Source organism: Macaca thibetana, chromosome 20, assembly GCF_024542745.1.
Source record: "Macaca thibetana thibetana isolate TM-01 chromosome 20, ASM2454274v1, whole genome shotgun sequence".
NCBI lineage: Eukaryota > Metazoa > Chordata > Mammalia > Primates > Cercopithecidae > Macaca > Macaca thibetana.
Window position 1 is genome coordinate 32579512 of NC_065597.1, and position 21084 is coordinate 32600595.

A 21084-nucleotide genomic window follows, 5' to 3' on the forward strand; every position below is an offset into this window, starting at 1 on the left:
TGTCTTGCTTCCCAGTTACCATAACTGTGCGGTATCACCTTCCAGAACTCAAAAGCAGGGGGAGCTGAGGGATGAAACAATATCAGATATTCTGGGAGCCCCTGACCTCAGCGTCACTAAAGCTACACCCCAGTTTTTTGTTTTGTTTTGTTCTGAGACAGAGTCTCGCTCTGTGGCCTGGGCTGGAGTGAAGTGGCATGATCTCGGCTCACTGCAACCTCCACCTCCTGGGTTCAAACAATCCTACCTCAGCTGCCCAAGTAGCTGGGATTACAGGCGTGCGCCAGCACACCCAGCTCATTTTTGTATTTTGAGTAGTGATGGGGTTTCACCATATTGGCCAGGCTGGTCTCCAACTCCTGACCTCAGGTGATCCACCCACCTCTGCCTCCCAAAGTGCTGGGATTATAGGCGTTAACCACCGCACCTGGCCAATTTTTAAAACTCTAAATCCCATATTTCGTCAGCAGCCCTATCAATTGCAGTGTCTATTGCCAAATACTATTTTCTGTTCTATTTTATCCCCAATTTTTATTGTGGTAAAATACACATAATATGAAATATACCATCTTTTCTTGTTTGTTTTTCCTTTTTTTTTTCTTTTTTTCTTTTAGAGATGGGGTCTCGCTCTGTCCCCCCACTCTGGAGTGCAATAGTGTGACCAAGACTCACTATAACCTTAAATTCCTGAGCTCAAGGGATCCTCCCAGCTCAGCCTCCTGAGTAGCTGGGACCACAGGTGTGAGTCACCACACCCAGCTAATTAAAATTTTTTTTTTTTAGAGACTGGGGTCTCACTATGTTTTAAGGCTTCTCTCGAACTCCTGGTCTCAAGCAGTCCCCCATCCTCAGCCTCCCAAAGTGCTGGGCTTATAGGTGTGAGTCACTGTGCCCAGCATCATAACATCATGTTATAAACCTCAAATGTATATAAAAGTATTGAAAAAAGGTAAAAAGCTAGACTTTTTTTTTTTGAGATGGAGTCTCGCTCTGTCGCCAGGCTGCAGTGCAGTGGTTCAAGCAATTCTCTTGCCTCAGCCTCCCAAATAGCTGGCACTACAGGCATGCACCACCACACCCAGCTAATTTTTTGTGTTTTAGTAGAGACAGGGTTTCACCATGTTGGCCAGGATGGTCTTGATCTCCTGACCTCGTGATCCGCCCGCCTCAGCCTCCCAAAGTGCTGGGATTACAAGGCATGAGCCACCACGCCTGGCCTTTTGTTTGTTTGTTTGTTTTGTTTTGTTTTGTTTAATTTGAGACAGAGTCTCGCTCTGTCACCCAGGCTGGAGTGCAGTGGCTTGATCTCGGCTTGCCGCAACCTCTGCCTCCCGGGGTCAAGTGATTCTCCCGCCTCAGCTGCCTCAGTAGCTGGGATTACAGGTGCCCATCACCATGCCCGGCTAATTTTTGTATTTTGAGTAGAGACTGGGTTTCTCCATGTTAATCAGGTTAGCCTCGAACTCCCAACCTCAGGTGAGCTACTGGCCTCGGCCTCCCAAAGTGCTGGGATTACAAGCATGAGCCACCGCAGCCGACCTACTTTTAAAAAGTCATATTTAGACCGGGTGCAGTGACGTATGCCCGTAATCCCAGCACTTTGGGAGGGCGAGGTGGGCAGATGACCTGAGGTCGGGAGTTCGAGGCCAGCCTGGCCAACATGGTGAAACCGTTTCTCTACTCAAAATACAAAAATTAGCTGGACATGGTGGCACATGCCTGTAATCCCAGCTACTCAGGAGGCTGAGGTGGGAGAATTGTTTGAACCTGGGAGGTGAAGGTTGCAGTGAGCTGAGATCGCGCCACTGCACTCGTCTGGGTGACAATAGCAAAACTCCATCTCAAAAAAATAAAGGCCGGGCACGGCGGCTCACACCTGTAATCCCAGCATTTTGGTACGCTGAGGCGGGTGGATCACCTGAGGTCAGGAGTTCTAGACCAGCCTGGCCAACATGGTAAAACCATCTCTACTAAAAATACAAAAATTAGCCGGGCGTGGTGGCAGGCGCCTGTAATCCCATCTGCTTGGGGGGCTGAGGCAGGAGAATTGCTTGAACCTGGGAGGCAGAGGTTTCAGTGAGCCAAAATCTCACCACTGCACTCCAGCCTGGGTGACAGAGCAAGACTCTGTCTCAAAAAGAAAAAAAAAAAGTAAACAGCTAGACTTTTAAAAAGTCATATTATCTGGAGAGAGAATTTTCATTCTTCCTTTCCAATTTACATGTCTTTTGTTGCTTTTCTTCTCTTTTTGTTTTCCAGAGATTAGTTCTCACTATGTTGCCCAGGCTGGTCTTAAACTCCTAGGCTCGAAGGAGCCTCCTACCTTAGCCTCCCGAGTAGCCGAGACCACAGGCGAGCACCCCACAGCCTGCACGTTTTATTTCCCTTAGTTTTCATTTTTACTTTTTTAGAGACAGGGTCTTGCTCTGTCACCCAGGCTGGAGCTCACTGCAGCCTCAAACTCCTGGGCTCACTCAACCCTCCCGCCTCAGCCTCTGAAAGTATTAAGATCACAGGCATAAGCTGCCACGTGCAGCCTGTACCTTTCACTTCTTGTTATTGCCTAATTATGGCCCTATCCGTTTTGGTGTCATTTTAAAGTCTAAGTATATGATATGTTTTTTTCTCATTATATCACAAATTACATACTTATAATCCAACCGGGAAGGTTGGGAGTACAAAAAAAAAAAAAAGAAAAAGTCGCTGGGTGCGGTGGCTCACGCCTGTAATCTTAGGACTTTGGGAGGCCGAGGTGGGGGGATCACCTCAGGTCAGGAGTTCAAAAGCAGCCTGGTCAACATGGAGAAACCCAGGAGACGGTGGTTGCAGTGAGCCTAGCTCGCGCCACTGCTGAGCGAGACTCCATCTCAAAAAAAAAAGAAAACTTCTCAGGACCTTTCCTAGTAAGGCTGTCATAACACTGCCTGATGTGTTTTATGTAATGAATTGCAGACTGCAGAAAGCAGGGACTTAGTTGGGAAAATTAGTCGTGCACTCATTCAGCAAAGGTTCCAGTGCCTGCTGGGTGGAGACACGGTGCCAAGCACTGCCGCAATAGCAGGGAGGAAACCGAACGCATCTCAAACGCCATCCCAGCAAGGACTCCAGTCCCTGCTCCTGTGTGTGGATGTATCCAGTGCATGACACAATACTCTTTCCAGCTGCTCCTTGGATTTGGGAAGCAGCCGAAGATTTATGGGCCATGGAGGCTCCGTCCATCCCTGGAAATCAGCCCTTGGGAATTCAGCTGAGTTATGTGGTTAAAGCCGTCATGACAGCCATCCCCTGGCTGGGCCAGTTCTGGGAATAATAGAATGCTTATACTACAGGATAGCCAATTCAAAACTTCTTACTAGTGCTGAATTCAGTAAAGGTTTAATAACACATTCCTCAAATCCTCAACAGTACTTTAGGATTTCTCAGCTAGAGAGGGCTTGCAAGGGATGATTATCATTATTATTATTATTATTATTATTATTATTGAGACAGAGTCTCGCTCTGTCGCCCAAGGCTGGAGTGCAGTGGCACGATACCGGCTCTCTACAACCTCCACTTCCCGTGTTCAACTGATTCTCCTGCCTCAGCCTCCTGAGTAGCTGTGATTACAGGCATGTGCCACCACGCTGGGCTAATTTTCCTATTTTTAGTAGAGATGAGGTTTCACCATGTTGGCCAGGTTGGTCTTGAACTCCTGACCTTGGGTGATCCACCTGCCTCAGCCTCCCAAAGTGCTGGGATTACAGGCGTGAGCCATGAGTCTCATATGATAAGTTCCCTTTTAAAATGTGTAAAACTCACAGATACCTTTGTCTGGAAAAATTGTTTCTTTGGTTTTTTGTTTTTTGAAACAGGGTTTCTATCACCTAGGCTGGGGTACAGTGGCAAAATCAAGGCTCACTACAGCCTTGACCTCCCAGGCTCAAGCAATCCTCCCACCTCAGCCTCCGGAGTAGCTGGGACTAGATCTACATGCCACCACCCCCAGCGATTTTTTTTTTCTTTTTTTTGTAGAGACAGGGTCTCACCATGTTGCCCAGGCTGGTCTCGAACTCCTGGGCTCAAGCAATCCTGCCTTTGCCTCCCACATTGCTGGGTTAACAGGCATGAGCCACTGCACCCAGCCAGAAGATGTTATTAATAACATTTCCAGGAAATTTAACAGGTAATGTTTAATATGTTAAGAAGGAGGAATCACTTTGGGAGGCTGAGGTGGGAGGATTGTTTGAGGTGAGGAGGGCAACACTGCAAGTGCCCAGGCAACATAGCAAGACCTCAACGCTACCAAAAGTAAAAACCCAGCTGGATGTGAGGCTTATTTGAGCCCAGGAGGGTAACACTGCAGTGAACCATGATCATGCCACGGTCCTCCAACCTGGGAACAGAGCAAGACTCCGTCTTAGAAAAACAAAACAAAACAACACAGAGGCTGGGCACGGTGGCTCACGCCTGTAATCCTAGCACTTTGGGAGGCCAAGGCGGGCAGATCACGAGGTCAGGAGATCGAGACCATCCTGGCTAACACGGTGAAACCCCCTCTCTACTAAAAATACAAAAAATTAGCCAGGCGTGGTGGTGGGCACCTGTAGTCCCAGCTACTCGGGAGGCTGAGGCAGGAGAATGGCGTGAACCTGGGAGGCGGAGCTTGCAGTGAGCCGAGATCGCGCCACTGCACTCCAGCCTGGACGACAGAGCGAGACTTCGTCTCAAAAAAAAAAAACACACAGAGAGGGCATAGGTGCTCAGTATCATATAAATTAATACATTTTATTACTGAAACCCGGTTTTACTCTGCCAAGTTTAAATTTTTTTCAGAAACATTAAAGAATATATTTTGTATGAGTTAAATATAGAAATGCTACTGGCTGTTCCAGTTTTAGTTTTAAACTACTGTCAGTCATTCCTCAGTGGTCCTGTGCACCGTCTCCACGCTGCAGGGAGGCCGGCTCCTCTGGGCCCCATGGAGTAATGGTGTTGTCTTAGGCCAGATCCTCCTGGACAAGTGCTTCGGTTCTTCCATTTACTAGTAAAGTGTTGCAAACATAGTCTATGGAGTTTGTTCTATTTTGTCTGTTCTGTTTACGAAAGTGTAACTTCATATAGGACTGCCTTAAGGCCAGAGTAAACTGTCAAGCTAAATAAAACATAAAACAGCAGGGACAGGCCGGGCGTGGTGGCTTCCAGCACTCTGGGAGGCTGAGGTGGGCGGATCATGAGGTCAGGAGATCGAGACCATTCTCACTAACACGGTGAAAACCCATCTCTACTAAAAATACAGAAAATTAGCCGGGCGTGGTGGCAGGCGCCTATAGTCCCAGCTACTTGGGAGGCTGAGGTTGGAGAATCACTTGAACCCGCAAGGCAGAGGTTGCCGTGAGCCAAGATCGTGCCACTGCACTCCAGCCTGGGCAACAGAGCGAGACTCTGTCTCAAAATAAAAAAATAAAAAAACACACATAAGGGACAGGGATGGTAAAACCCAAACTGCATGCTTTGGTTCAAGGTGTATGTAAAGCCAAAGTACCCTTCCATCTCCGGATAATCTCAAACTTCACCTGATCAGCCCTTGTACTCCCCAGCCAGAGCTTGCGGAGCGTTCCAGAAACCAGAAACGCATGCTGGTCTCCGGAGGGCTGCTGAGAGCACCCCAGGAAAATCCCAACAGCAGCCTGAGTTCACTCGTGGTTCTGTTTGTCCACAGGTCCGCCAGGTGAGGAGGTCTGAAGTGGGCCAGCCAGGGTGGATATTCTATATGGAAATGACCACCTGTTCCTTGTCAGACCAGCCCTTTAAGTTACAGCGAAAAGAAAGCCCTCCTCCTGCTCCACGTCCACACTGAGCCTGGCATCTGTGGCCCTGTCCTGGCATTTCAGAGGCTGGTCTGGGGACTCACCCTCATCCCCCTCAGCAGCTGGGCCACCAGCAGCCACATGCTGGCCTCTGCTGGCTTCTCTCTTCCTGGGGCTGCAGATCAGAGAAAGCAGCCCAGAGTGGGCACCAAGACACCCCAGGCTTTACTGGAGCCTCTTGGAGAGCCAGCCCCGTGCCTCAGTCCTGCCAGGATTCCTCCCTTCTGGCACTGCTGCAGAAGCCGCCGCCCTCCTCCCTGGCCTCACACTCCCACCTCTGGCCTCTCTAGAGTCCATTCTCCTCCCGGCAGCCAGTAATGCTTTTACCACAGACTTTATTCGTCCTCAGCAACACTCGTCCTCAGACTCTCCAGCACTCCCTGCCCCCTCCCAACTGGCCACACCGATGGGGCTGGCCAGGCCTCTGTCTGGGCAGCCTCTTCTGTCCTGGGATGATGCGCTTCCCTTTGCTCCCGCACCACATCTCAGTGAAGGCTTTAAAGTCCCTTTCTAAACTAGTCATTTGGCCGGGTGCAGTGCCTCACGCCTGTGATCCCAGCACTTTGGGAAGCGGAGGTGGGAGGATCGCTTGAGCCCAGGAGTTGGAAACCAGCCTTGGCAACATTGCTCCAAAAAATTTTTAAATGTTTGGGTCAAATCCTCTTTTCTATGAAGTTTGCCCTGCCTATGGCACCTCAGACTCTGTCTCCAAGGCCTCTCGTTGTCTTGCTCACCATGTGCCTTGTTTGCTGGGCTTGTTTTCGTTCTCTCCCTCAATAGAATGGAAGCTCACTGAGGACAGGCATTGTTGTTTTCTAGGACACTGCCTAGCGCAGTATGGTCCCTCGGCAAGTATCTGTTACAGGCCACTCCCTGTTATCCTACAGAAAATATCCTTCGTCTCCAGTCCCTTCATCCTCTGCAACCACACTGGCTTCTCATCAATCCCCTCAAAACTTCTCATCCAGAAACCCCGACAGATCCTGGCTCTGTTGCCCGGGCTGGGTGCAGTGGTGCAGTCTTGGTTCACCGCAACCTCTGTCTCCCACGTTCAAGCGATTCTCCTGCCTCAGCCTCCGGAGTAGCTGGAATTTCAGGTGCGTGCCACCATTCCCGGCTTTTTTTTTTTTTTGCATTTTTTTAGTAGCAATGGGGTTTCACCATGTTGGCAAGGCTGGTGTCGAACTCCTGACCTCAAGTGATCGACCTCCCTCAGCCTCTCAAAGTGCTGGGATTACAGGCGTGAGCCACCGCACCCAGCCAAGTAGAGTTTCTTTTAGGTGTTGGCAGAAAAGGCCGGGATGTGTCACTGGTCACCGAGCCTCTTCCCTGTTAGCTGTGGCTGTCAAAATTCCAATGTGGTTCATGGGAAACTCCCGAGCAGCAGATCCACTGCTGATGTGCTGAGAACCTCCAACGGCCACAAGCCAGTGATAACCTGTCACCTAATGATAAGGCCTGATGGCATGAGACCGCCATCCTCAAGGGAGACTCCAGGTTCTGTCCAGCGGGCATCAGGGAGCAGTTTAGCTGACAGTGGCTGGCTGGGAATGAAACGGTGAAGACACAACCATCTGATGACTAGCTGTATCCCAGAGACAAGCAAACACAGCATCCTGTTGGCTACATGGCACATTCAAAACTGGGAGACCAGGCCAGGTGCAGTGGCTCACATCTACAATCCCAGCACTTTGGCAGGCCGAGGCAGGCAGATCACCTGAGGTCAGGGGTTCGAGACCAGCCTGGCCAACATGGTGAAACCCCATCTCTACTAAAAACTATAAAAATTACCCAGTCTTGGTGGCAGGCGCCAGTAATCCCAGCTACTTGGGAGACTAGGCAGGAGAATCACTTGAACCCCAGAGATGGAGGTTGCAGTGGTGAGCCAAGAATGCACCATTGCACTCCAGCCTGGGCAACGAGTGAAACTCTGTCTCAAAAAATAAAGAAATAAAAATAAAACTGGGAGACCAGCCACAGACTAGCAAACCTTTTCTCGCTTCAAATAGCGTATCATTCCCCTAAGGAATTCTCCCTGGGACCCGAGACACCTCAAACTAGTTACTTTTAGGAATAGGCTATAAATTGATGCCCGGAGATGATCCTTCTTTCCTAGTAGCTGAACCCATATGAGGCTTCTGAAGCCTTGCCAGGGATGTTCAGGAAGGTCCCCAGGCCTCTGGCCAGTGTGAGCAGCCCAGTAGCTAATGGACTTAGACAGGCAACATAGTAAAAAGGGGATTGGCTCATGACGAGGAAATGAAAGGGAGCCCCTTCAAGGGACTGGATCTAGGGACACAGGCCTGGCTCTGGGACGCTCATCTCCTGCCTTCTTTTCCACTCTGTGGGCCTGGTCCTCTTCAGCCATGGCTGGCTTCCTCGCCAGGTGGAAAGATGCTAACAGCTCTCTTCACAGTTCACCCTTCTAGCTCTGGGACCCGAAAGGCAAAGTCTCTTCTCCAAATACAAATCGAGAGGACGGACTTAACAGGTTTGACTTTCTGTTCCTGAGTTGATCAGTGTGGCTGTGAAGGCTGGGCCTGGGCCTGGTCCACATGGTCAGGAGCCATGAGGAGCTGCCTGGATACGTCTTGCTGAGCAGATCTCAATACAATCATCAATATGCTCAGCAGCCCAGCTGGCCCTCCATGACCCCGTCACCGGATACTCACACCCCAGCCAGTCCCTCCCACATTGTCCAAGGGTGGGTTTTGGTGACCAATTTGGCAGAGGTGACGGTCAATTCTGAGTTGAGGATAGAAAAGGCTGCGGCTCCTGCCCTCTGGTCACTGGCTCTGGGGAAGGGCCCACGTGACGAGGAGCTGAGGCCTCCTGGCAGCAGCTGCATGAGTTCTCCACCCTGGACGCGATGCAGGTCCTCCAGCACCAGTCAAGCTTCAGACGACCACAGCCCTGGCCATCAATCAGCTGGACTGCAAGCTCGTCCAGTCCAAGAGACTAAACGGTCCAGTCGAGCCGCTCCCAGATTCCTGACCCTCAGAAACAGAGTGAGATAAGTATTTGTTGTTTTAAGTTGCCACGTTGGCGAACTTGGAATGCACTGCCCAGGGCCGTGGGGATTCCCGTCACGTGGAGAGGACATAGGCTGTCCCTTCCAGGTCCTTGAACACCTGTCCAAAGTCCAACACCCAACAGTCTAAAGAAACACTGAGGAATACATGATTATTTAGTCACGCTCAAATTCCTGTACAGGTTTCTTGCTAGCAGAAATGGACTTTCCGCCGGGTGTGGTGGCTCATGCCTGTAATCCCAGCACTCTGGGAGGCCGAGGCAGGCGGATCACCTGAGGTCCGGATTTCGAGACCAGCCTGACCAACATGGAGAAACCACGTCTCTACTGAAAATACAAAATTAGCCGGGTGTGGTGGCACGCGCCTCTATAATCTCAGCTACTCGGGGCTGAGGCAGGAGAATGGCTTGAACCCAGGAGGCAGAGGTGGTGGTGAGCCGAGATCGTGCCATTGCACTCCAGCCCGGGCAACGAGCGAAACTCCATCTCAAAGAAAAAGAAAAAAAGATGGAAAGTTCATTTTTTTTTCTTTTTTTTTGAGAGAGTTTCGCTCATTGCCCGGGCTGGAGTGCAATGGCGCGATCTCGGCTCACCACCTCCACCTCCCGGGTTCAAGCCATTCTCCTGCCTCAGCTCCGAGTAGCTGAGATTATAGAGGCGCATGCCACCACACCCGGCTAATTTTGTATTTTTAGTAGAGACGGGGCTTCTCCATGTTGGTCAGGGTGGTCTGGAACTCCTGACCTGAGGTGATCCACCCGCCCCAGCCTCCCAAAGTGCTGGGATTACAGGCGTGAGCCACCGCGCCCAGCGTTTTTTGTTTTGTTTTGTTTTGTTTTTTTGAGATGGAATCTCGCTCTGTCGCCCAGGCTGGAGTGCAGTGGTGCGATCTTGGCTCACTGCAAGCTCTGCCTCCCAGGTTCAAGCAATTCTCCTGCCTCAGCTTCCCAAGTAGCTGGGATTACAGGCGCCTGCCACCACACCCAGCTAATTTTCGTATTTTTAGTAGAGACGAGGTTTCACTATGTTGGCCAGGCTGGTCTCCAACTCCTGACCTCAGGTGATCCACCCACCTTGGCCTCCCAAAATGTTGGGATTACAGGCATGAGCCACCACGCCCGGCCCCATCCTTTAAAGAAAAATAAAATCTGGTTGTACATGGGGTGAGTAAAGCCCAGTTAACAAGTGATATGAGAAGTAATTTTCCCCAAGAAAGAGCTTCAGGAAGAAAATTTACTAAAATTTACAGAGATGAACTTGTTTGTTTTCAAGCATTCCACAAGGTAACATGTTTTATGTAAGACATCCTCATACTCAACACATACCTTATTGTCCTGTGGGGCTTTGCTTCAGCAGGAAGAGTCACCATGGGTGCAGCTTTGGCGGCCATCATGGGCACAGCAGTACAGGAACTCTGGAGACCAACAGGCTAACTGCAGAAGCAAATGTGCTTCAAAAGATTTTTGTTGGCCAGGTGCGGTGGCTCATTCCTGTAATCCCAGCACTCTGGGAGGCCGAGATGGGCGGATCGTGAGGTTAGGAGATCAAGACCATCCTGGCTAACACAGTGAAACCCTGTCTCTACTAAAAAATACAAAAAATTACCGGGTGAGGTGGCCGGCGCCTGTAGTCCCAGCTACTCAGGAGGCTGTGGCAGGCGAATGGCGGGAACCCGGGAAGCAGAGCTTGCAGTGAGGTGAGATCCAGCCACTGCACTCCAGCCTGGGCGACAGAGCAAGACTCTGTCTCAAAAAAAAAAAAAATTTTTAAGTTAAATTACTGCCAAATTTGGAAAGAAGCAAACACGTAATTATTTCTTCAGATAGTAATAAGGAAGCCTAGATCCTTTTTTTTTTTTTTTTTTTTTGAGACAAGTCGGTCTGGTGCAATGGCTCATGCCTGTCATCCCAGCTACTCGAGAGGCTGAAGCAGGAGAATCGTTTGAACCTGGGAGGCAAAGCTGCAGTGAGCTGTGAGCTGAGATTGCGCTCCAGCCTGGGCTACAGAGTGAGACCTTGTCTCAAAAAAAAAAAAAAAGACAGGGTCTCACTCATCACTTAGACTGGAGTACAGTGGCACGATCTTAACTCACTGCAGCCTCCACCTCCCAGGTTCAAGCGATTCTCATGCCTCAGCCTCCCGAGTAGCTGGTACTACAGGTGGGTTGCTACCACGCTTGGCTAATCTTTTTGTATTTTTAGTAGAGACAGTTTCACCATGTTGGCCAGCCTGGTCTTGAACTCCTGACCTCAAGTGATCCGCCTGCCGTGCCCTCCCAAAGTGCTGGGATTACAGGCATGGGCCTTAGCACCCAGCCAGAAGCCTAGATTTTTTTTTTTTTTGAGATGGAGTCTCTGCCTCTCGGGTTCAAGTGATTCTCCTACCTCAGCCTCCCGAGTAGCTGGGACTACAGGTGCCTGCCACCACGCCCAGCTAATTTTTTCTATTTTTAGTAGAGACGGGGTTCCACCATGTTAGCCAGGATGGCCTCAATCTCTTGACCTCATGATCCGCCCGCCTCAGCCCCTGAAAGTGCTGGGATTACAGGCGTGAGCCACCGCCCCAGCCAGCCTAGATCTTAAAACCAAAAAAAAGTCCCAAAGATCAACTTCTGTCTCCAGAATGTTAAATATTACTATTTGAGGCTGGGCACGGTGGCTCACGCCTGTAATCCCAGCACTTTGGGATGCCGAGGCAGGCGGATCACGAGGTCAGGAGATCGAGACCACGGTGAAACCCCATCTCTACTAAAAATACAAAAAATTAGCCGGGCGCGGTGGGGGGTGCCTGTAGTCCCAGCTACTCAGGAGGCTGAGGCAGGAGAATGGCGTGAACCCGGGAGGCGGAGCTTGCAGTGAGCCGAGATCGCGCCACTGCACTCCAGCCTGGGCGACAGCGCAAGACTCCGTCTCAAAAAAAAAAAAAAAAAAAAAATACTATTTGATAGGTGAAGCAACTGAGTTTGTAGAGCAGCTTGCCTGAAGTCCTTCAGCCGACAGCAGGAATAAGGGACAGAGCACAGGACGCTGCTGCATTAACAGGGAACAAAGGAATGGGGCCTCCTCGCTGCCCACCTGCCCTTCCCACAGCCCAGGGCTGCCCTAGGCGCTCCTGAGGCCTCCTCTCTGATGGGGCTAGAGCTGAGGGAACCTGGGGTTGGTAGCCATCCAGAGACCTAAGGCGTGCTCTGACCCAAACCAGGAGTCACCAAGAGACTGCCTCTCTAGAGAGCAGGCAGGGAAGGGAAGTCCGAGAGCAGAGTTCAGAGGGCTGAGGAGGGGTGACGCGGAGGTACAAATGAGCAAGCAGCAGTTAGAAGCACAGAAAGAACACACAGGGTGGAGAAGGGAAGGCGAACGTCCTGCTCTGCTGCAGGCTCTGAGGGCAAAAGCAGACCCGGGAGGCCGCTCTCCTACAGATCCTTCTTCTTGAATCCAAATCATGGACCCAAACAAAAACAAAACCCCCAAACCATGGGGCACCCGGATCCTTAAACAAAACCCCTATTGCTTGAGGCCACATGAGCCTCTGCTGCCTGCCACTACAGCCGGGGCTGAAAGTGAGAGTCACGGTTCACCTGTAGGGCCTGGGACGCAGCCAGCCTTCAAAGCACGGTTGCTAAACAGATGAGTTTGAATAAATGCATCAATACTCTGTTCCCATACCCTCATTTCCCATGACATCCTAGTCATAACTCTGGATGCCAAGGCTTCCTGGCTCATCAATTGCCCTCACACACATTTATTGCATTTTATCTTTATAACCACCCTGTGGGAAACCCAAGGCTGATACTAGCCTTGCTTTGCAAATAATTATCATCCCCATTTTACTGCTGAGAAGATTGAGGCTTGGGGAAGTTAATAACTTGCTTAAGGTCATAGGCCGAGGAGGACAGAACCCAGTGTTCTTTTCCCAGAGGAGGCCTCTTGCCAACACCCCACACTGCTTCTGATGAATTGCCAGGAAACAATTTTAAATTATCTCAGACAATATTAATAGGACTACATCTTAAAACTCTTCCCAAACACATCCAAATGTGTGGACTTTGAGTCACAAATCCTCGGCTGGGCGCAGTGGCTCACACCTGTCATCCCAGCACTTTGGGAGGCCGAGGCGGGCAGATCACGGGGTCAGGAGATCGAGAACATCCTGGTTAACACTGTGAAACCCCGTTTGTACTAAGAAAAAATTAGCCGGGCTTGGTGGTGGGCGCCTGTAGACCCAGCTACTCAAGAGGCTGAGGCAGGAGAATGGTGCGAACCCAGGAGGCGGAGCTTGCAGTGAGCCGAGATCACACCACTGCACTCCAGCCTGGGCGATAGAGCGAGACTCCACCTCAAAAAAAAAGTCACAAATCCTCTGAACGCACAGGCATAAGGGGTTGTGGAGCTCGGTCACTTCTTGGACACAAAAAACTCTTTTGGAAGTTTGGTTAGGTTGGTCATGGGACAAGGCTGGAGAGAGGGTGACAGCAGGACGATGTTATAGCCCTCTGACCAAGTCCACCTGATGTATTTTTTTTTTTTTTTTTTTTTGAGACGGAGTCTTTTTTTTTTTTTTTGAGACGGAGTCTGGAACCGCGCCCGGCCCACCTGGTGTCTTTAAATCGGGGAAAGAAAAAAATAGTGGAAGAGGAAATGGCAAGGTTGGATTCATTGCGAAGGCAGACTGTACAATAAGAAGCAAAAGGAAAAGCGGTTCAGTTGTGAAAATCAGTGTTAGCCCTGGGTTGGGGGGAGGCCCTCCCCAGCCACGAGCACCTCTGCAGAGGCACCCGGCCCACTGGAGGGCTGAGGGCGGATAACCACGACACTGAACACACTTTCCTGAGCGTTTCGGGGCTGCGGAAGAGGGAGGATTACACGCAGCCTACAGGCTTTGCAATCTCGTCTGTAGTGGTGGAGTGAGGGCAGGTCCAGAAACCGACCAGACCGGCCCCGAAATTCTGCCTTAACTTCAGAGCTGTGATCCTGGGCAGGTTACTTCCAATGCTTCTGAATCCGTTTCCCTCCGTGTAAAATAGAGGTATTTGCTGCATAGGGTTGCATGACATGGGTGTTCGACACGGAGCTAGGCACTCGGTGATGCTGGCTGTCGTTCTCAGCATTCATTGTTATGAATTTGGGGAACACAGAAAAGCATAAAAATAAATCGGTCACCCTCACGCTACCTCTGTGACAGACCGTCTAGTCTTTGCTTTTCCTACTCAACGAGCTTTCCAGTTCTTGGCGTCAGCTCTAGACCTAAGGCGGACGGAGGAAGGGGTGGGGGTGGTGGAGGAGCCCACGAGGGACCCTGCCCGGGCCCGGAGTGCAGACCCCGAGGAGAACAGCGCCTCTTCCCGGCTTCCCACGATGGGCTCGCGCAGCTCCCGGGGCAGGACCGAGGCCCGAAGCGCCTCCGCGGTGAGTCAGTCCGAGGGGACAGGACGGCGCGCTGCGAAGTCAGAGCTCTGCAGACGCCTGCCAGGCCGCGCCGCGCGCTCCCCGCCTCCCGACCTTCCTCCTCCGGGGCTGCCCTTCCTGCGGCGGCTGCAACTCCAGTCCTCGTCCTCGGGAGGCTCAAGACGCAGGAAAACCGCCCCCTTCCTGTGCTCCTCAGCCCCGCAGGGGCCCTCCCGACCCCAGGCCTCCCGCGCCGCCCTCCTCAGCGCGGGCCTCTCCTCGCAGGTGGGATTCCGGCCCGCGCCGTCCGCCCTCGCCTGTAACCGAGCCCTGCGGGTGACGGAGGCTGCCCGGGCGGGAGGCCCCTCGGCGCGGGCGGAGCGCGACCACGCAGCCACGACCCGGCCGGTTATTCACCCGCCAGGCCCCGGAAATACAAGGCCGGCGTCCAAAAAAAAAAGCCAGGGGACCCGCGGCCTCCTCGCAGACGCGCGCCCCCGTACCGGGGCCTCAGGCAGCCGCAAGGGAGGCGGGCTCGGGCCCGGGGGTGCGGCGGGGCGGAACCGTGAGGACCGCGCAGGCGCCTAGTCAGGCCCCGCCCACCCCCGCCGCGCAGGCGCCCCGTGGCGTCCCGCGGACCGCGCAGGCGTGGCTTTGAGGCCAACATGGCCGTGCTGCTGCTGCTCCGCGCCCTCCGCCGGGGTCCAGGCCCGGGTCCTGGGCGGCTGTGGGGCCCAGGCGCGGGCTGGAGTCCAGGGTTCCCCGCCGGGTCCTGGAGGGGGCGGCCGTACTTGGCCAGCAGGCCTCCGGGGGACCTCGCCGAGGCTGGAGGCCGAGCCCTGCAGGTAAATCCCCGCGGCGTCCGGGCCCCACCTCTCGCCCCGCTCTGCTCTGTACGGCCGCGCCCGGCGGGGCGGGTCGGAGGCCGCGCTGGCCCCTGCGGTGTGGGAGCCTACGCCTGTGGGCCCGCGGATCCTCCAGCTGCGGACCTCGGCGCGGAGCGACTGTTGGGGCCCGGGAGCGTGGGCGCTGGGCGGGCCGGGAAGAGGCGGGTCTGGGATCCGCGCAGTCCTCGGCGTGCGGTTTCCTAACCCTTTCGTTATGTGTGGATGTTCTCTACCTGTCTCCCTGTGGCGTTTTTTTTTGTTTGTTTTTGGTTTTTTTTTTCAGACGAAGTCTCGCTCTGTCGCCCAGGCTGGAGTGCAGTGGCCGGATCTCAGCTCACTGCAAGCTCCGCCTCCCGGGTTCACGCCTTTCTCCTGCCTCAGCCTCCCGAGTAGCTGGGACTACAGGCGCCGCCACCTCGCCCGGCTAGTTTTTTGTATTTTTTTTTTTTTTTTTGAGACGGAGTCTGGCTCTGTCACCCAGGCTGGAGTGCAGTGGCCGGATCTCAGCTCACTGCAAGCTCCGCCTCCCGGGTTTACGCCATTCTCCTGCCTCAGCCTCCCGAAGTTTTTTGTATTTTTTAGTAGACACGGGGTTTCACCGTGTTAGCCAGGATGGTCTCGATCTCCTGACCTCCGGATCCGCCCGTCTCGGCCTCCCAAAGTGCTGGGATTACAGGCTTGAGCCACCGCGCCCGGCCCCCTGTGGCGTTTTAAAGTGGAATCCTGTAACGGTTTCCGGCGGAGCGGAGCGATAATTTACAGTCCGCGTCTGTGGATCGATTCCATCACCAGGAATTCCAGCGCCTTCCAGTTAGGGTGGTCACTGCCGAGTTGGGGGCCCAGAACGTTTCTGTGTGCGCAAAATGCCCTGTGGCTGCATGTTGCTGTTGTAATGTAGCTTGGCACGTTATTGATAGAAAGTCATTGAGCACCGCCTGTGGAGAGGTCTTGTTTCAGGTTCTGCTGAGGATAGGATAGCATCTCCTCCCGAAAACCAGACCCTGTGTCCTTGAGCTTTTGGGTCGATGTTTTCTTCTCTTAGCCCTCACCTAGGAGCTTAGCCCATACCTTTTCGGTTGTTGTTTATTAGGTTATTTTTGAGACAGAGATCTCGATCTGTCTCCAGGCTGGAGTGCAGTGGTGCGATCTTGACTCACTGCAGCCTCTGCCTGCTGCATTCAAGCAGTTCTCCTGCCTTAGCCTCCCGAGTAGCTGGGATTACAGGTGCGCGCCAGCACACCCAGCTAATTTTTGTATTTTTAGTAGAGACGGGGTTTCTTTCTTTTTTTTTTTTTTTTTTTTTTTTTTTTTTTTTTTGAGACGGAGTCTCGCTCTGTCGCCCAGGCTGGAGTGCAGTGGCCGGATCTCAGCTCACTGCAAGCTCCGCCTCCCGGGTTCACGCCATTCTCCTGCCTCAGCCTCCCGAGTAGCTGGGACTACAGGCGCCCACAACCGCGCCCGGCTAATTTTTTGTATTTTTAGTAGAGACGGGGTTTCACCGTGGTCTCGATCTCCTGACCTTGTGATCCGCCCGCCTCGGCCTCCCAAAGTGCTGGGATTACAGGCGTGAGCCACCGCGCCCGGCTGTGACTGGGTTTCACCATGCTGACCAGGATGGTCTCGATCTCTTGACCTTGTGATCCGCCCGCCTCGGCCTCACAAAGTGCTGAGATTACAGGGCGTGAGCCACCGTGCCTGGCCATAAAACACATCTAAATGCGAAAATGTTTATCTTGAAAGGAGAACGCTGAAAGTATATACTTGTTAACTGGTTTAGTACCTGGAAACGTCCTACAAAGAGCCACTTTCTGGTGACAGCAGGAGCCCTGGGTCTGGGCAGCCACTGTGGGCCTTTGGAGAGCTGTGCCGCTCCCTTTCCCCTGCAGAAGCTTCAGGCCATGGGATAGCAGCCAGTGCACTTGTGTGTTTCGTTTTCTTTCTTCCGTGTTTTTTTTTTTTTTTTGAAGACAGAGTCTTGCTGTGTCGCCCAGGCTGGAGTGCAGTGGCCTGGTCATGGCTCACTGAAGCCTCTGCCTCCTGGGCCCAAGTGATCCTCCCACCTCAGCCTCCCAAAGTGCTGGGATTACAGACATGAGCCACCGAGCCTGGCCATTATCGTGATTTTTTGTTTGTTCATTTGTTTGTATTTTGAGACAGTCTCCCTTTGTCGCCCAGGCTGAAGTGCGCTATCTCGGCTCACTGCAGCCTCCACCTCCCGGGCTCAAGTGATTCTCCTGCCTCAGCTTCCCGAGTAGCTGAGATTACAGGCGTGCACCACCACGCCCGGCTAATTTTTGTGTGTTTACTAGAGATGGGGATTCACTATGTTGGCCAGGCTGGTCTCGAACTCCTGACCTCAGGTGATCCACCTACCTCGGCCTTCCACAGTGCTGGGATTACAGACGTGAGCCACCACACCTGGCCAATTACTGTGTTTTAACCTCTTTACTTGCTTTTGACATTTTGATGTTACCTAAAGCTTTGAAATATTGCTCAGACTATTATTTCATATTTCAGGGCAATGTAGATACTACAAATATCTATTTGAACTTTTAAAACCGATGTTTAGTCTGCATTGCTTTGCTAATCTCTAATGTTAGTGTGACATCCAGTGTTGGGTTTTTTTCAGAGCTTACAGTTGAGACTGCTCACCTCTACCTTTGAAGGGATCAACGGATTGTTGTTGAAACAACATTTAGTTCAGAATCCGGTCAGACTCGGGCAACTTTTAGGTAAGTATCTGTTGAAAGAAGCAGCTGAGCATGACAGTGCACGCCTATAGCCTCAGCTGCTTGGGAGGCTGAGGCCAGAGTTTTGCTTGAGCCCAGGAGTTCAAGGCTGAGGCTGCCGCTGCACTCCAGCCTGGGTGACAGAGTGAGATGAACCGAGATCGCGCTACTGCACTCCAGCCTGGGTGACGGAGTGAGACTCTGTTTCTAAACAAAAAAATACAGAAGCGACAAGCAGAGATTGTTTTCTTTTTTTTAATTATTTTATTTTAGAGACGGAATCTCACCTTGTTGCACAGGTTGGAGTGCAGTGGTGTGATCAGAGCTCACTACAGCCTAGAACTCCTGGGCGCGAATGATCTTCCCTGCTTTGCTTCTTCAGTAGCTAGCACTACAGGCGTGTACCGTCACACTCGGCTAATTATCTTTTGTAGAGATGAGGTCTCACTCTGTTGTCCAGGCCCAAAGGGGCCTCTTTACTTCCTTAACCCGCAGTTGTAGAGCCTTGACCTCTAGGGTTCAAGTGATCCCCCACCTCAGCCTTCCCTAGAGCCAGGACTCCAGGCACACACCACAGCGCCTAGCTAATTTTTGGGGGGTATTTTTTTTGTAGAGATGGGAGTTTGCCACGTTTCCCAGGCTGGTCTTGAACTCCTGGACTCAAGCGGTCAGCCTTCCTTGGCCTCCCAAAGTGTTGCGATTACAGGCGTGAGCCACCGCACCTGCCCAAGTTGTCCTTGTTTTAAAAAAATTCTGCTGTATTCCAGTAACTGGGCTGCTTGGGAAAGGTTTTTCATGTTATCTAGTCAGCTGCAAGAATGTTTACTAAGGATTTACAAAGTGGCTTCAGATGTTTTATATCCACACAATCACTAAAAATACCCTGCAAATAATTTGCTCTTCAATAAATCTTCAATGAAAGCTCGTGACATTCTTTGGTCTCCCTTGACTTTAGGTTAAAGAACCTGAAGGATCAACACCTCTCACCTTTATTTCTCGCTCCCCTTAATGGGGTTGGAGCAGGGAAAAAGTAAAATATTTCTACTCCTGACATTAAACAGCCTTGTGCCAACACATGGGTAGGGAGAGTGCTGTGCCCATTGACTGGCTGTGCGTCAGCAACCTGCCCATCTGCTGTCAGTGTTTAATGTCAGCCCATGGGTGCCCGTGGCTGTAAACAGGAAGCACACGCTTCAGCCCTCTCAACACCTGAGGTTACGTGCAAGTGGCAACCAGGGTCGTTTCATTGGTGAACCCGTTCATGTCTTTGTGAAGAAAGTTACATTTCAGGTCATGGTTGTGAAACTCTCCCTGTTTTTATTATTCTTTGAGACAGGGTCTTGCCCTGTTGCCCAGGCACAGTCTCTACTCACTGCAGCCTCAACCTCCTGGGCGAAGGTGCTCCTCCCACCTCAGCCTCCTGAGGAGCTGGGAGGTCAGGCACGTGTCACTGTGTACAGCTACATTTGTTATCGTTGTTTTTTCAGAGATGAGATTTTGCCCATGTTGCCCTGGCTGGTCTTGAATTCCTGGGCTCAAGCCATCCTCCTCCATTGGCCTCCCAAAGTGCTGGGATTACAGGCGTGAGCCACTGCGCCTGGCCTCCTCCATTTGTAAACGCTGATTGTTCAGATTTTGGGCCAGGAGTGTCGTACCAACCCCTCTTGGTGGTGGCTGGGCTGTTGCTGTTGCCACCTCTCTGGAAGCCACTTGTGAGTCAGAGTCTTGCTCTGTAACCCAGGCTGGAGTGCAGTGGTGCGATCTCGGCTCACTGCAAGCTCCGCCTCCCGGGTTCACGCCATTCTCCCACCTCAGCCTCCCAAGTAGCTGAGACTACAGGCGCCCGCCACCACGCCTGGCTAGTTTTTTGTATTTTTAGTAGAGACGGGGTTTCACCATGTTAGCCAGGATAGTCTCGATCTCCTGACCTCGTGATCCACCCGCCTCGGCCTCCCAAAGTGCTGGGATTACAGGCTTCAGCCACCGCGCCCGGCCATAACTACTTTTTGTTCCCTCCCATTAGCAATTTAAAAGCAAAGATATTCAACTTCATAAGTTAAAATAGTTTATTATTCTGTGATTATTAAATACTGGACTAAGTGATATGGGAAATACGTTATTTCAAATTTATAAATCTTATGGATATAAGTAGGTTTTTCAGATGGTTTCTGGTTTGCTTTGTTTATTTAGGAGTACACTGTTCTCCTGTACGCCTCCCCTGTGCTTGCAAACCTCAATTGTTAAATCCTTTCTCTGTTTCTTATAGGTGGTACTTTCTATTTTAACACCTCAAGGATGAAGCAGAAGAATAAGGAGAAGGATAAGTCGAAGGGGAAGGCTCCTGAAGAGGACGAAGGTACATTCATCTAATATTCTTCAGTCAGTGACTCCCTCTGGCTGTCTTCACGTCTCTGTTCTCCTCTGAGCAAGGTGAAACCAGTCTGGAAAGTGAGGAGATGGGCCGGGTACAGCGGCTCACACCTGTAATCGAAACGCTTTGGGAGGCCCAGGTGGAAGGATCACTTGAGTCCTATGCCACATAGCGAGACCCTATCTCACTAAAAATTAAAATAAAAGGTCGGGTGCAGTGACTCATACCTGTAATCCCAGCACTTTGGGAGGCTGAGGCGGGCAGATCACCTGCAGCGTGGCCGACATGGCGAAACCCCATTTCTACTAAAAATACAAAATTAGCCGGGCATGATAGCGCACGCCTGTAATCCCAGCTACTCGGGAAGCTGAGGCAGGAGAATTGCTTGAACCCAGGAGGTGGAGGTTGCTGTGAGCCGAGATCACACCACTGCACTCCAGCCTGAGCAACAAGAGCAAAACTCTGTTTCAAAAAAAAAAAAAAAAAAGAAAATTTAAATTTAAAAAGACCCTATCTACACAAAAAGGAAAAAAAAAATAATTGGCCAGGCATGGTGGTGTGTGCACTTGTAGTCGTAGCTACTCAGGAGGTAGGAGGATCGCTTGAGCCCAGGAGTTGGAGGCCCAGCTTCAGATTCACAGCTCCAAGGGGGCGTCAGGGTGGAAGTCAGCTTCAGGAATGCTTTGCTTTTGGATCCTTGAGGCCTCTCGCTGGAAATCAGCGTTGGCAGATGGACGCCCTGCGCAGCAGAGCTCATCTTTCTAGAAAGACACCTGACCTTTGAAGGAGAGTGAGGAACTGTCATACAGACTTTTATTTTCCCATGTTGATTTTCA

At 51.7% G+C, this 21084-nt stretch overlaps 2 protein-coding genes across 7 annotated transcripts in view; both read left to right on the forward strand.

Moving 5' to 3' along the window:
* RPL13 (ribosomal protein L13) overlaps positions 1 to 21084 on the forward strand; it is a 192983-nt gene that overhangs the window by 107333 nt on the left and 64566 nt on the right. The window lies entirely within an intron of this gene.
* SPG7 (SPG7 matrix AAA peptidase subunit, paraplegin) overlaps positions 14852 to 21084 on the forward strand; it is a 65286-nt gene continuing 59053 nt past the window's right edge. For all 4 annotated transcript variants that reach the window (XM_050772901.1, XM_050772902.1, XM_050772903.1 and 1 more), the window contains exons 1-3: positions 14852 to 15106; positions 17778 to 17880; positions 20144 to 20233. In XM_050772901.1, coding sequence (XP_050628858.1) covers positions 14927 to 15106; positions 17778 to 17880; positions 20144 to 20233 — 373 coding nt within the window. In that variant the 5' untranslated portion in view covers positions 14852 to 14926. The remainder of the gene's footprint in view (positions 15107 to 17777; positions 17881 to 20143; positions 20234 to 21084) is intronic.